Raw genomic sequence first — 14,265 nt, forward strand, 5'->3', positions numbered from 1 at the left:
AGCGCTGCCCTAATAGCAAGAAGACATGGGTTCTGTCTTCAGCTCCACACTCATTTGCTGTCTAACTTAGGGAAGTCACTTCGCTCTCCCCCTCCCAGCTAACCTTTTCTTCTTTGGAAGAAGGAAAGAGGCCTCCTAAGTATGCTTACCGTAGTCATCTGTCAATTCTAGAATCGGCAATGTGCTCCTCGCCCCTCTGAAAATCAAAAGTAGCCAGTGAGGCAGGCCATAAAGTGTTTGCCTTTTGCAAATAAGAAATCGTGGTCCAGAGTGATTTGCTGAAAGTCAGAGATCTCCTAACTCCTGGCTTACTACTCTTTCAAAGGCATAATCCATCACTACCTTGACTTGCAGTGTGTCTTTGTTCCAGATAACTCAATTGGGTGGCTCTCTCAGAGCTGCAGCTGTCGCCCAGGAGGAAATGAGCCAATTTGGAAGTGGTTCTCACTTCTGCAGATGAAGGTGCCTTGTATCATGGTAATGGAAGCCGGGGCGGGGAGCTGGGGGTGCCTTTTCCCCAGGAACTCTCCCTAAGCGATTTCAGTGGCGGATAGAGCGGTTACTTTCTAACTTTGACAGGAGAATTCTCAGAAGCTCTGCTTCAGGTGCTGATAGTTGGGCCCCACCCTGAGGACTGCTGCAGGCTTGCTTATCAGGTTTAGAATCCCGGCAGAGGATAACCACAAAGCCAATCATACTCTCTGCCTTCTGCCTTTGCCTGTCTGCTACGAGAAATCTGGCAGACCGGTGCGGGTGGGGGAGGCACGGGCTCTATTCCCACCACGGCTTAGCCCAAACAAACCAGCTGACTAATGCTGCTTTACCACGTATTTCACTTGTGTCCTTTCTAATCCAGTGGAGTGATTTTTATCAACCCCGACGTAAACGAACATGGGAAGAACTCAGATCCCATCGGAAAGCAACAACTACTGCATTTAGAAAAATCACTTTTGACGTGCGATCAGAATATTAGACATGTTACATTACCAGGGAAGCTCGTTACACACCCCTTCAGGATGTGTAAGCACTTGATGTTACGAACCACTAGTTAGACCAAAAAAAAAAAAAAAAAAAAAAAACTATTTCTTTTAGGGGTACCATAAATGACAGCCTCAATATTTGAAGAAGTAAATTATATAAGTTTTTAAAAAGCGGGTATAACCCAAGAACAGTTACAACCAAGAATACTACTAATTTTAGATACATTCAAAAGAAAACCTTTGTTTCATCCCACATCTTAATTATTTGAGTTCAGAAAATATGATTCTGGAATGGTCAGCTTAGCATTCAAACCACAGGAGAAAATTATTGACCAAAGCTCTCTGGTTTCTTGGGTTTCTGGGATCCATGGTAATTTATTACATAGTTTGAACACTAAAAAGATTAAAACATCTAACTTACAGCCCTTATTCTAAGATTAAAACATCTAACTTACAGCCCTTATTCACATTCCCTTATTATCTAATGTGGAGAAGAACCACTCACTTATCCTTCCAAATTCCTTCCTCAGCAGCGGGAAAGATAAGCGCTATTGCTGGTTTGATGAGTCAAACAGTATTAAGAAGGTTAATAATAATAATAATAAGGTTAATAATAATAATAATAATAGTGAAAAAACCAGAATACATGTCTTCTTGGTTCCCTCTCCTCTTTTCATTTCCCCTGCTAAAGGCTACAAGGCCTGCGTTGCAGTTCTATCATTCAATGGGATCCAACACCAAGTCTAAGGCCTTGTGTTAACCAGGCCTTCTGATCAGAAGTCCTGGCCACAAGTGTTGGTAGGAAACTTGAAAATGGACCACCTAATGAAAGCCACAGGACCAGAGAAAATGAATGAGTAGATTGAACTATTGTTACTACTGTTCTCAACACATCATGCCCTCCGCTAGAGCGGAATCCTCTATCACACTATTGCCATACAACTTAGTGGTGCCTTACACCAGAGGAGGCAGAGCCTCCTTCCCTGACCCATGGATGCTGGACATGGCCATGTGCTTTCCTCTGGTCGACAGAATGGAGATGATAGTAAACAGAATGACCATTTTGAGCCAAGGCCTTACAGACAAAGAGTATCCTGCTGGCCTCACTTGGAATTCTGTAATCCACCATGAAAACCATGCTCTGGGTGGCTTCTGGTACTAGAAGATGACAGCTTATGAAGCAAGCCTGGACCCCAACTGAACCTAGCATCCGGACTAGTTCAGGAGAGCCTGGTCAGTTTCGATGGCATTCGGTCAAACCACAACCAACCTGGAAATCCATGATTAAAACATAAATATCTGGGTTATAAGCTATTTGTTCGGTTTGGGTTTGGGCCCTGTAGCATTATTGCAACAATAGCTGATGGATAGCAATAGGTGAAGAAAACAGCCCAAAGAGAAACATCTCAGCCAGGTATATAGCTTTGATGTACAAAAATACATTTATTTTCAACAATTTCAAAACCACTATCTTTTTTTTTTACAGTAGAAATATTCAAATGGAACAATAAAATCAAGAACAGTATATGTACATATACTGTATATATAGACATGACTCATGCATTTGTATTTCAGTATTTAGTACAAGTATTGCAATTGTCTGCCCCATTTAACCCTTGAAACAGAAAAAGCAGGATCTGTAGAAGCACTCCTTATCCCGATCTATGCTGTAGCCAGTCAGACTTCTCTAGGTCGCACTCTCTCAGGGTCTCACAGAGAAGGCGAATGATATCTCACAAAGTTAACAGGTACAAAATCCGGCCTTTCCTCCCATATATATATATACAGTATATCGTTTTGTAAAACAAGTGTACTCAGGCTGAGCCTGAAAAGAAAACAATGCTTACGGCATGGCTTCGAGTGACCCTACGGAACAGAAGTGGTGTGTGCGAATGGGTGGAGGGGCCGGGGTGCTGGGAACAGGAGGGCTGGCTTTGAAAGCGGCTCGCCCCAGAGGCAAGAACTATCTTAAGGGAACTGAAGGCAGACATTTGACTTTAAGGAAGTTGTGTACATCTGACAAGCAAATAGCACAGCTTTGCTAAAATCATCTTTGACTCATATCGTGAAAGGCTAGCCCCCTATTTGGCCTGCAAGGGCTTACACAGATTTGTGATGCCACAAATGCCACACCCCTCCCAACTGCTCTCACTCCTCCTGAGCTGAGATGCACTCACTAGGCCTCACCTGGTGACCAGGGGACTTTTCTGAGCTCAAAATAGCGCCAGAATTCTCCAAAAGGATTATACATTTCCATGGATTCCAACCAGAAAGAATTACTGTCCCTTATCTGGTCCGCAGTCAAGCTTCTTTAGAGAAAACCCATCTTCTCAGGTTGATAAACATCCTCCATGCTTTCCTTCTGGAGGGGAAGCCTTGTTTCCTCACCTGCAGTCTGAAGTCTCTCGTGGGTTTCATCTCGCACCTTCATCCGGATCACCAATGGCACAGAGAGCCCCCCATGTTCTAGGATGTCTCTCTAGTCCTTCCTTGACTTGTCCCAAAGAAGCCCTCCCCCCGCTTTATATACAGAAGCAGAAACCAGCTATGGCATGGACACGGAGATGCAAGAGTTAAGTGTGACAGACAACTGGAGAGCATCCAGAACCCAACACATCTAGCAGGCCTGGGGGTTGGTCAGCTCTGAGGGTGAGTGCATAAGCCAACACACACATCTTTCTTTTTTCTGTTTTCTTTTTTACTAAACATTAAATTATTTCTTAGGAAATAAAAAGCTATTTACATTTTAATTATGTACAGTAAGCCATCTGTAGCCTCGCTATTGGCATGCATGAGGCGGGGCCTCTTTCGTAAAGGTGTGCACACTTTCTGCAGCTACTTTCACTCCCCACCAACCCACCTCCTGCACATCTGACTGGGAAATGTTCTGTGTTTTAGGGTGTGTGTGCTGGGGGTAGGGTGTGGGTGATGTGGAGGGGGGCATGGGAGGTTAATGAGAAGCCAACCCAACTTAAAAAAGTAAAAAATAAAATAAAATTAAAAAAGAAGAAGAGACACCACAAGGAAAAAGAGAGTCCTCACACGGTCAGTGGCAGAACCCTTAGCACAAATGCAGCCATTTGTTCCTTTTGTCTCACTTTAATCAGCTAAGAATGCCTTCTGCCTCCCAAAGCTAAGCATTTGCCTGCTATCTATGAAGGGGCCCTTGGTAAACAAAAGGTAAAAAAGACATTTTCATTTTTCCATAATAATAGTCATAGTAATCATCAAAAAAAAAAGTCAGAAAGATGGTTGACCATGTGGCTGGTTGGTATTAAACACTAGTGCAGTTGGGGATCTCCTTTGTGCTTTCGCTGTTTGCAATGGTGGCAATGCCTCCTGCGGGGGAGAGAGGACAGACAGATGGAAAGAGGATGTCAATTTCACAAGGGCAGGGCTCTTTGTTTTATTTATTGCTATAGACCAAGGCCACATTGAATGGGTGCTTAATAGGTTTTTATTACATGGGACACCTGGCTAGTCTATCCTACCAGCTCTCTGGCTTCTGTCACCTATGTTTGAAAGTTTGCTACCTCCCACACCAGCACACGAAGTGGGAGCAATGGTGTGTCATCTTACACGCCCCTGACGACAACAGTAAGAACTAACAAGCTAACGCATATTGCAACAGCAATGGAGAGTTGGCCTCAAACCTCCCCGACTCCGACTCTAGCACTTTTGATGTTGGTCTATTTTTGAGGGGGAAAAAAAAAAAATCTGACACTTCCATGTGGCCAGAGCGGGCAGCCAAATTTTAAGACACAATCGTGTCTCTGTAGCCAGTTGTTTCCCAGCCCTCCCTCCAGTCTGGCACGAGTTGAAGGACAGGCCAGATGGGCTGACTGCCCTCGCATTTGGAGGACAGAGGACACAGGAGCTTGGTGGTACCAGCACACATACCTATGACCCGGGTGTCCAGTTCTTTGTCCAGCAGTTCCTCGGGCTCGGTGAAGTCACTGAGTGTGATTTTCGGGGCGTTTTCACTTTGGCTGACTGACCCAATCATCTCCTGCTCCTTGTCGTGTTGGACTTGAGCATAGATGTTAATCCAGGGGATTTTCCTTTAAAAAATCAGATTATGATCACAGGGTATGCCAAACTTGGGCCACTAGGAGATTCTGGGTCATAATGGGGAGGAAGAAGCTATTTGTAGGACAGGCCAACATCTAGGAAAGGGGCTGGTCACCAAGACACTGTAGCTGTGAGGCCAAGAAACACAAGGCCAGACACCAGATGTCCAGGGTAGATATAAACCACAGAACTCCATGAGGAATGCACCTTCTTCTGGGGTAAACCAAACAGGCATCAACAGAAGGGCAATGCCATTGAGCAGATATGCATTTAAAACCCTTAAAATACTTCTCCTTTATTAAGTTTTTCAAGGAGCTGGACTTTGAGATGCACATGGTTATATCACAGTGAAAAGACATCTTTCTCTAAGTTTGTATCAATTTAATAAGTCCACCTTGGTTTCCTTTATGAAAAGCCAAGAAAGAAAAGGCTTCTAGCCATTGCTACTATGTTCAGAACACCACCTGTGGGCCAAAGATCTTAAATACCTGGGTAGTCAGTTTCCTCATCTGCTCGATGGGAGTTAACAATAACTTCCTTGTTCGATTGTGGAGAGAATTAAGGCGAGGATTAAGAGAAGCTAAATAATCTCCTTCAAAGACACAAAGGCTTAGGTTTGGAAATAAGACAGGAAGATTTAAGGTTGGAGGACTTGGAGGACCAGCCAGTTGAGACTGAAATTTTCTCAGAGGATTCATCTTCTGACCCCTCTTCATATCCCCTGACCCACTGGGTTTCAGGCCTGTAGTCACCTGTGAATTCCTCTCACCCAGTGCTTCTCAGACTTGAAGTGCTTATTTCTTACCCAAGTTCTTGCCAATATGCATTTGTGACTCAATAGGTCTGGACAGGATGGGGTGAAATAGTGCATTTCTGCCAAGCTCCCAGGTGATGCTGAGGCTGCTGGTCTGAGCCCCAAACTTTGAGTTGCAGGAACCTAGTACATCAAACCTGTCCCCACCTTGGAGACTTGGAACCAGTTGTGCCCTCTTTTACACTCCTCCTCCTACTCTTCTCATGATGGTGTCCTTTTGTCCTTCAGAACTTAGCTCTGAGAGGTCTCTCCTAGCCACCCCACCTCTCCTATGAAAAATACAGAATTATGGAACAGTGTTTATGGAATAAATGAATAGGATGCTGGGTTAAGGATGATGTCAGAGGCAAGCCTGATGACTTTGCTTCCCACGTGTGCCAGGTCTATATTCTCTGTCTTCTCTACTGCACATGCAACTGAGCACCGTGCTTGGCACATGGTTCATAGTCAGCAAGTGTTTTCTGAGTGAATGAATAGATGACCTCAAAACACATGCTCTTTCTACTTTCAGAGACTAGATTCTCAAACAAAAAGACCACAATTTTACCTTGGAATATTATCTCTAGAAGAGACCTCTCTTACCCCATTAAATGAGAGGGAAATCAGTTTAAGAAAAATCCAGACATTTCTTGAAGCTGATCACTAGGAAGAGTATTATTAAAACTTAAGGTATCTGACACCTTCCTCAATCCAGAACATTCTGTGCATTTCTAAAGAAGAATCACTCTGTTCCACTATGACCAGTGGTGTTTTCAAGCTTCTACATTCCCTTCCCCAATCCAACCCCAATGAGGTACAGGATGGGGCATCCAATGAGGTTTGCTTGTAGCTAATTCACTATGAAAGATCCCAAAAAAGGCAGGAAACATGAGTGGTTCCACGCCTTCACGCTTAGTTTTTTGTTTCTTTAATGGTTGCTTTTCATACATTGAGAGAAGTGTCCTCATGACTCCTACTGATCTAAACCAGCTTAACATAATCTACAATCTACAAGGACCTTAAATGAATAGATCGCATGTGAGGCAGCAGACCCCAGGCTCTCCAAATACGTATAATTAAAAATTCATACTAGTCCTTATTTCCCTCTCATCTAAATAGAAATGCAACCTACAGACTTAGATTTCTTTTAATCATAAAAGTACATATTACTCATGAATGGTGGGATCAGCTGTAATAGTTACCAGGTGTCAGAGGCGGTTAAACTCTTCCTGATCCCACAAGTTTGTGTATTTGAGAACTGTAGCCAGAGTTCACTGCCTCCCCCTTGCTGCTTTCCCAGCAATACCTGGGAGGATTTGAATAAGTCCGCCCTTACAAAGATTGTTCATGTTATTTCAATCTCTAAACAACAGGCAGAAAATTCTTTAACATTTTTCATAAAGGGGTGGAACGGATACCACTTTATATCCTCATGTGTACATTTTAAAAACTTGTCAAGTTGTTTTACATCTCCTAACATGTGCACTGGAAGGACTATGGGAGGATATCAGACTAAGCCCCACTTTTGCAGGTAAGAAATGTGGGAAATAAAGAGATTTAGGGGCATTTCTTGGCCTACACATTTATATATGTTTTAATAAGAGAAGGAAGACGGATCAAACGAGTTGCCCAAAAAAACTTTAGCTTTTGTTTGTTCCAGCTCTAAGTGTTAGGAGCCTGTGGGAGGAAATTTAGGTCTCTCTAAATTTTTTCTAAAGCAAGTAGGCTTCAGACTGCAATGAAAGACTTGCTAAAAAAAAAAAAAAGAAAGAAAGAAAGACAGAAAGAAAAGGCCAGAAAAACATGTAAAAGCTCAAAAATTTTCTTGGACAGCCAGGAAAAAAAAAAAAAGAAAGAAAAAGAAAAAAACAAACAAACAGATTTACAATATAGACAGGAAGTTTTGTTGGGCAAAATTTTCAGATAATAAAAGCCATGTCATAATGATTTCTAATTACCTTGTCTAAAGCTTAGAAAATAACTACTCAAGAATAAGATAAAATATGAGAAACGGTGATATTTACATAAAGGAATCTTGGGGCTCATGGTAGCTCTCTTCTTTTTCCCCTGTTACCTGACCACTTGGGGCACTGAGATTGTTTTCAGTGCCTGGCACATAGTGAGCATTCAGTAAATGTTTGTTGGGTGAATAAGTGGTTTAATGAGTAGACGCTGATGATTACACAGAGAAAGTGTTGGGTCTGAAAACTCACCGTGGCCAGTGATCTGGAAAGAGAAACAGAGCTGCCTGTTCTCTAGATGTTCTGCCTGTTTGCTAGCCAGGTGCAGATGTTTAAGTTTAAATTAAATGAAGTTCAATACAATTTAAAATTCAGTTCCTCAGTCATACTAGTGGTTACTGCATTGGACAGTATAGATTACAGAGCATTTTCATCACTGCAGAAAGTTCTACTGGACAGTCATTAAAGAAACAAAGGAGCCTCTGGGAAACACAGATAAGAACCTGAGCTTTACTCATCGGCAAGCCTGGCACCCTCCATAGAGCCATCATGAGAGTTCCAGGTGATGGGGAGGGTAAAAAAGACTGAAGACATAAAAGAAGATCCAACAGGACCTCAACCAAAGGGCTTGAGCAATGGGACAAGACTTCCACAAAATGTGCTTAGGAAAGAAAAGGTAACAGATGATTGTAAGTGTACTTAGCTGACTCTCCTATTTACCCACTCTGAGTTGTGTTTGTTCCCCATGGCCTTAGCTACACGATTCACTGTCAGGGATGCAGGAAGAGTAGGCTGATATTGGGAAATGACAGAGGTAGAATAATTCAGAGATGTCATTACCTGGCAGAGATTCAAGAAATCTAGTGTACACATTTAAAGATGCCTACATTAATAGATTGACTGTCTGGGGAGTTTAGCAGCATTTGCAAGAGTACAGAAAACTTCCCAAGTCTCAGGGATGCCTTGCCTTAATTTAGAGATGTCTGACACAAATACGTTTCTATAGGACTTTTACTGGCCCTTGTCCTTAGCAACCATGAGGATCTAGAAGCCAGAAGGTGACACATTTGGTTTAGTTGCTCTTCAAGCTCCAGCAACCACTGGGTTTCCCCACAATCAAATCCTTGGTTGAATTAAAGTGTGCTTTGTATGGAACTGAAGTACATCCACAAATGGGCATTGCCTTGACTAAACCACTTCTATATGGAATCTTTGTTTTCTGCTGGTGATGCGAGGGTTTGTTCCCATCTCCAAAGGCCAAATGGGCAGGTGGGTTCACAGGTCTTGATCCGTGAGGATATGAACTCACATACTGGTCTATTAACTGAGTAGGAGGGTAACCCTCTCTCTGTCCTGATACGGAGGGTGTTGAAGGCTTCCTGCTAGTTACGTAATGCGGAGATGTGTACTGAGGAAAACCAGTGTTCTGAAGCCTGAGCTGTCCGCGAGAGGGCAGCTCATGAGTCCTGGGGGAGAAGGCGGAGCACAGCCTTTACCATGGGTCCCTTTCACAATCTAAAAGCATTACCTTCAGTGTCTAGAAAGACTCCCAGGACCAAGTTTTGCTTCCAGAATGGTTAATGATATTTTCACTTTAACGAGTCTTTGTATGAAGCACATTTCCATGCCACTCTTAAGATTTTTTGAGAACCTACCATGTGCCGTGTTGTGATACAGAAGGCACCTTGGGAACTCACGTTCTCTGTTATCGATAATAGCTTAGCATTGTTGATTACTTCGTATGTACCAGGGACAGATGGGACCATATTTAAACTGCACAGCAAGCCTATTAGGTATTGTTTTCTCCATTTTACATATAAAGAGATGAAGGCGTAGGGAGACAGATTCAACTGCCCAAAGCTAAAAATGTCAAGTTAAAATTGGGGGTCTGTCTCATTGCAAAGGTCATACTCTGAACCAGGACACCTCTAGAAGGCAGTATGACCTTATTCTGTATCTTAATGGTCCAGAATTATTGCTTTCAGTTCCATGTTTTAGTAAGTATCCTGTTATTTCACCCCTTCTGTGGCCTTCAAACATAATTTCTGAGTACATGCAAAGTTTGGTTTTCCTGATCAATTGCCCTTTAGAAATAGGAAAAAGAGGGAAAGGGATAAAGGTGGAATATTTTTAGCATGAGAATTCACACAAGAGAGACCAGGTTGCTGCAACAGAGGATAAGAAAATGTATGTGTGTGTGTGTGTGTGTGTGTGTGCGTGTGCACGTGCGTGCGCATGCACACATGTGTGTGTCCATGTGTGCACTAGATTTCAGCTGTATTTCCTCTATTTAACCACCCTAAATGGGTGATAAGCTGTAGAAAATATCTCCTGAATACCTAAGACCTTATTTTAGAAATTTAGGTAAGGTCTGAAAATTCTTTGCATTTCTCTTAAAGAGAATAAATTGATTCCATAGGCTATCCTTTAATTTCTTGACTCAATATACCTATAAATTGGATAGAGTTCAGATTCTTAAACCCATTTATTCTTCAATCCTCAAAGAACAGGCATTCCTGCCTTCCCCTTCCCCCAATGCCAAACAGAGCTTCAAAAAGAATTAATTTCACATATGTGGGATGAGTTTAGAAATGGTGGCTAAAGGAAGAATCAGCTCCAAAGAATCTAGCCCTGATATCAAAATTGAGCAATATTAGCACATACCTTTTAAACTTGTAGATCAGGAACACAGCCAGGCCGACAAACACCACTGATAAGAGCATAAGCATGGCTGAGCTGCTGTGGCCAGCACTGGAGTCCACCAATGGAGCTAGGAGGAAAAAGCAGACAGCTCAATTGGAAGCTGCTAGATGGAGGAAGTTCTCATCAGAGAAAGGAGGCCAGCTGATGTCCCATCCTTAAATCCAGTCTCCAACTGTCCTGTGCTGTGTGCTACCTGGGCATAGGAAGCTTGGTTTCAATAATGAATTTAGTACCCTCAATCACAGCCTCTCAGGGCAAGTAAACTCCTCTGCTCTGCCTGGATAAACCTACTATTTCTGGTATAAACTGAGTAATGTGGATCTAGCTAGGGGGAGTAGAAAAGGGGCTCCAGTGCTCTTTCTCTTAGATGGCCTGAGTGCCTGCCAACACAATTATGGCTTACCCATTGGGAATTTTGGACTCAATAGTCATGCAATGTTTCATTCTCTTCCTTTACATGGTTCTGCTAAAACACTGCTGGGTGGGCACATTTAGAACCTCCACAATCTGAAAAGTCTTAGATTAATAATAGATATTTAGCAAATAGTCACTCCTGGAGACCCAGTAGTGGACACCCAATGGGACATACCTTTTCAAATTCCTTTTACAAATCAATCACTAGAGCTGATCTCTGTATCAATTTAGATTCATCTGTTGTAAATCAAAAGGAGTTTTAAAGTTATCTCATGTGGCCTCCCAACCAAGATTCACGGAATTGGAGAATTGGAGAAATTAAGAGACCCTGAGGACTACCCACTATAATCCCAACTTGCTGATAAAAACAAACAAACAACAAACAAAAAACAATTAAGTTGAAGCCCAAGGAAACTGTAGATTTTCCCCCCAAGGTCATCCAGGGATTCAATAGCAAAGCCACTTCTAATGAGAAGTCTTCTTGCTACCACAACAGGAAGCCCCAAGAAAGATGTGATTAATCTTTCGTAACCATCACTACACACAAGAGCCCTGCCCACAAAGCTATTTTCAGGCATTTGTGGAAAAGTGTCTGATAATGATCTCCTCCCTTTTCTCCCCAGGCTAACAGATCACATCCCCATTTTCCCCTGGATCCCAGCAGGCACTCACCTAATGTCAGCTGCGTGACATACACTATGACTTGAACCCCTGGCTTCAGCTCAAACTGCACCAAGTTTTGGTTTAGAGCATTGAACAAGATCTCTACAATCTGGAAAAAAAGAGAGAGAGAGGGAGAGATGCACAGGAGACATGCCATGAGACAGTCTTCCCTCATGGAGCTAGAAACCAGGGTCAAGAGGCAAACAGTGACCAGGTTCAATCAGGAGACAGGATACTGGGACATTTTCATCCATCTGGTGCTCGCAGCTCTCAGAGCCCTGCGAGGTCAAGGAAGCAGCAGGTATTATTCGCTATATGTTATTGCTTATGGAGAGTGGAGTGAGAGAGAGAGAGGTGAATTATAGTTGATAACAGGCCTCCATGTATCATTCAGTCCCTGGATCAGTGCTTTCTCATCCACGCCTTTATAACTCACCGTAGCGCAACATATTGTGGTTTCCAATGAAAGGACATCAACCCATCATTGGTTCTTTAATCTAATGAAGTACACACACAGGATAGGGCAGCCCCTGCCAGGATTAAAGTGGGGAAGTAGATCCTCAGCCCACTCCTCTGCTTTTGCTCTTTTGGAGACAATGGGAGGCAGACATCAAGGCAGAAGCTGCCTTCTTTTTATGGGATAATTTTTCCTCTTTACTTTTCCCCAGCAAGTCATGGAACACATAACACCGATTTAATCACTCTGTAATTCCCACATGAAAGCCGAGGCCGACTTGGGCTGTGGTCCCTAATTCTTATCTGGCTGGACGCGCCTTAACATCACAGCTGCTATTCATCACCGTAATTACCTATTTATCTAAACGAATGGATATTGTAGCTTCCAAATATAGTTCACACATGCCACTTGCTATTTCAGAATAAAGAGGTCTTGTAAAAGTGATGCATGCATTGAGAAGCTGATTTTATTTCTGGCTGACTTGGATATGCAGCCCTGCACTACGACTATCTGCTTCATTTTCCAGAGGAGCAGACTGTGTCGGCATCTCTGCTGCCCGAGGATGGCTGTGGACGGCCGTAGGGATGCGGTGACAGCCAGGTGAGTACCGAAGGGACACAGAAGATGTCTCCACGACTGCCTCATGTGGGAGCAGATGTGTGCTTTGTGCGGACTAACTTTTTTCTACCTCTCTGACTTAGTGTCACAGGCAGGCAGGGAAAGGTGAGGCAGAGCACAGCCCATGAGAGCCCAGTAGGAGCTGGGAGTGAGAGAAGGAAAACCAGCTCCTTTACTTCAGAGACAGCATGCCCATCACAGGAGCTACATGCTCATTTGATGAGGATGGTAAACCACAGTCCCTTTGGACATGCTAGTTCCTTAGTCAAAACACGATGAAACAGTCCTTCTCTCTCCACAGAAGCATGTTTAAAAGCAGCTCATTTTCTCTCCTAAAGCAGGAACTTAGATTGACCAGGATCTTTAAGGACAAGAAGCCTATTTTCCCAGATATAGACAGGGACACTCAAATCCCTCCCTCTCTCTCCAGTGTCCACCCCCCTCTATCCCCGGGGGGAGGGGCAGGTCACTGGGCAGGAGACCTGAGGAAGTTGCAGGAATGCCAAATGCTGGAATGCCTTCCCTTCTTGTGTGCCAAATGCTCTAGTCTGTGTGCACCTGGGCACCTTCTGGGCAAGCCTGCTGTTCCTCACAGCCTCAGGTTCCAGAAAGACCGACAGGCCGCTGGGCCAGTGGGAGGAAGCTCCCTTCCCTTTGTGGCTGGAGATGAGGTTGTGTGCCCTTTGACTGGGAGGTACAAGCACGCAGTACCCCAGCCACGCGTTCTCTCGCTTACTTGTTCCAGGTCCTCTTCGTTGCCTTTCCTCCTCTCCGTCAAGTTCTTGGGGGGAAGGATGAAGAGCTCTGCTGAAGTGGGGAGCCCAGGGAACACGGCCACCAGGATCTGGTCTTCTGGGACACCAGTTACCTGCAGAGACCACAAAGTGAGGCTGTGGACAAGCCAGCCTCCCTGAGTCTATCACAAGGAGCGGAATACGCCCACGTACAAGGCTCACGTGTGTGCCCCTTACCCGACATGGGAGACACAGGGCCCAGGATATATCCAGGCTTCCTTTCTGTTTCCCATTAGAGGTGCCATGATTAGTCTCACTACCTCCTCTGGCTCTTACACACATTTTTACCGAAACTAAAATACTACAGTGGTTTTTAAAATATTGTTTGCTGGGAACACTGGCTAAAGCTCCTCCCATATTTTTCATTTTTTTTTTTCTGCACAGAGAGGACTAGAGCTTCTGGCAAAAACATGAACATACCGGCTGCGAGCAAGGAAGAGGAGGTTACAAGCAAACATGGGGAAATGCAAATTTAAAAAAGAACAAGACAAGCAGCACAATTTTCACTTACTAAAGCAGGATTTTTGTATTAAGTTAAAATCACTGATACTGGTGAGGATTCAGTTAAGAGCTCTCTCATTTGTGGCAGGCAGCACGAAAAATCAATGCACATTGCCAGTTTGCTTTTCAGAAGACTTACTTTAAGGCCATAAAAATATTCAGACCTTCATTCAGTAACTGTAACTTGGAGTGTCTGCCCTAAGGAAATGATCCAAAATATAGAAAAAGCCGCAAACAGGAAGAAAAACATTATTTATAGTTAACAAATAAATGGGAAAAACTCAAATATGCAAAAACTTAAGTAAATAAT

General features: G+C 43.4%; 1 protein-coding gene across 4 annotated transcripts in view; it reads right to left on the reverse strand.

Moving 5' to 3' along the window:
• Window positions 1-4,044: 4,044 nt before the first annotated feature.
• SORCS3 (sortilin related VPS10 domain containing receptor 3) overlaps window positions 4,045-14,265 on the reverse strand; it is a 580,244-nt gene continuing 570,023 nt past the window's right edge. For all 4 annotated transcript variants that reach the window (XM_032880553.1, XM_032880561.1, XM_032880570.1 and 1 more), the window contains 5 exons: window positions 13,397-13,528; window positions 11,595-11,694; window positions 10,470-10,575; window positions 4,881-5,041; window positions 4,045-4,319 (listed from right to left, as the gene is read on the reverse strand). In XM_032880553.1, coding sequence (XP_032736444.1) covers window positions 4,255-4,319; window positions 4,881-5,041; window positions 10,470-10,575; window positions 11,595-11,694; window positions 13,397-13,528 — 564 coding nt within the window. In that variant the 3' untranslated portion in view covers window positions 4,045-4,254. The remainder of the gene's footprint in view (window positions 4,320-4,880; window positions 5,042-10,469; window positions 10,576-11,594; window positions 11,695-13,396; window positions 13,529-14,265) is intronic.

This window comes from Lontra canadensis, unplaced genomic scaffold (assembly GCF_010015895.1).
Source record: "Lontra canadensis isolate GAN:19392208 unplaced genomic scaffold, GSC_riverotter_1.0 scaffold3, whole genome shotgun sequence".
Lineage (NCBI taxonomy): Eukaryota > Metazoa > Chordata > Mammalia > Carnivora > Mustelidae > Lontra > Lontra canadensis.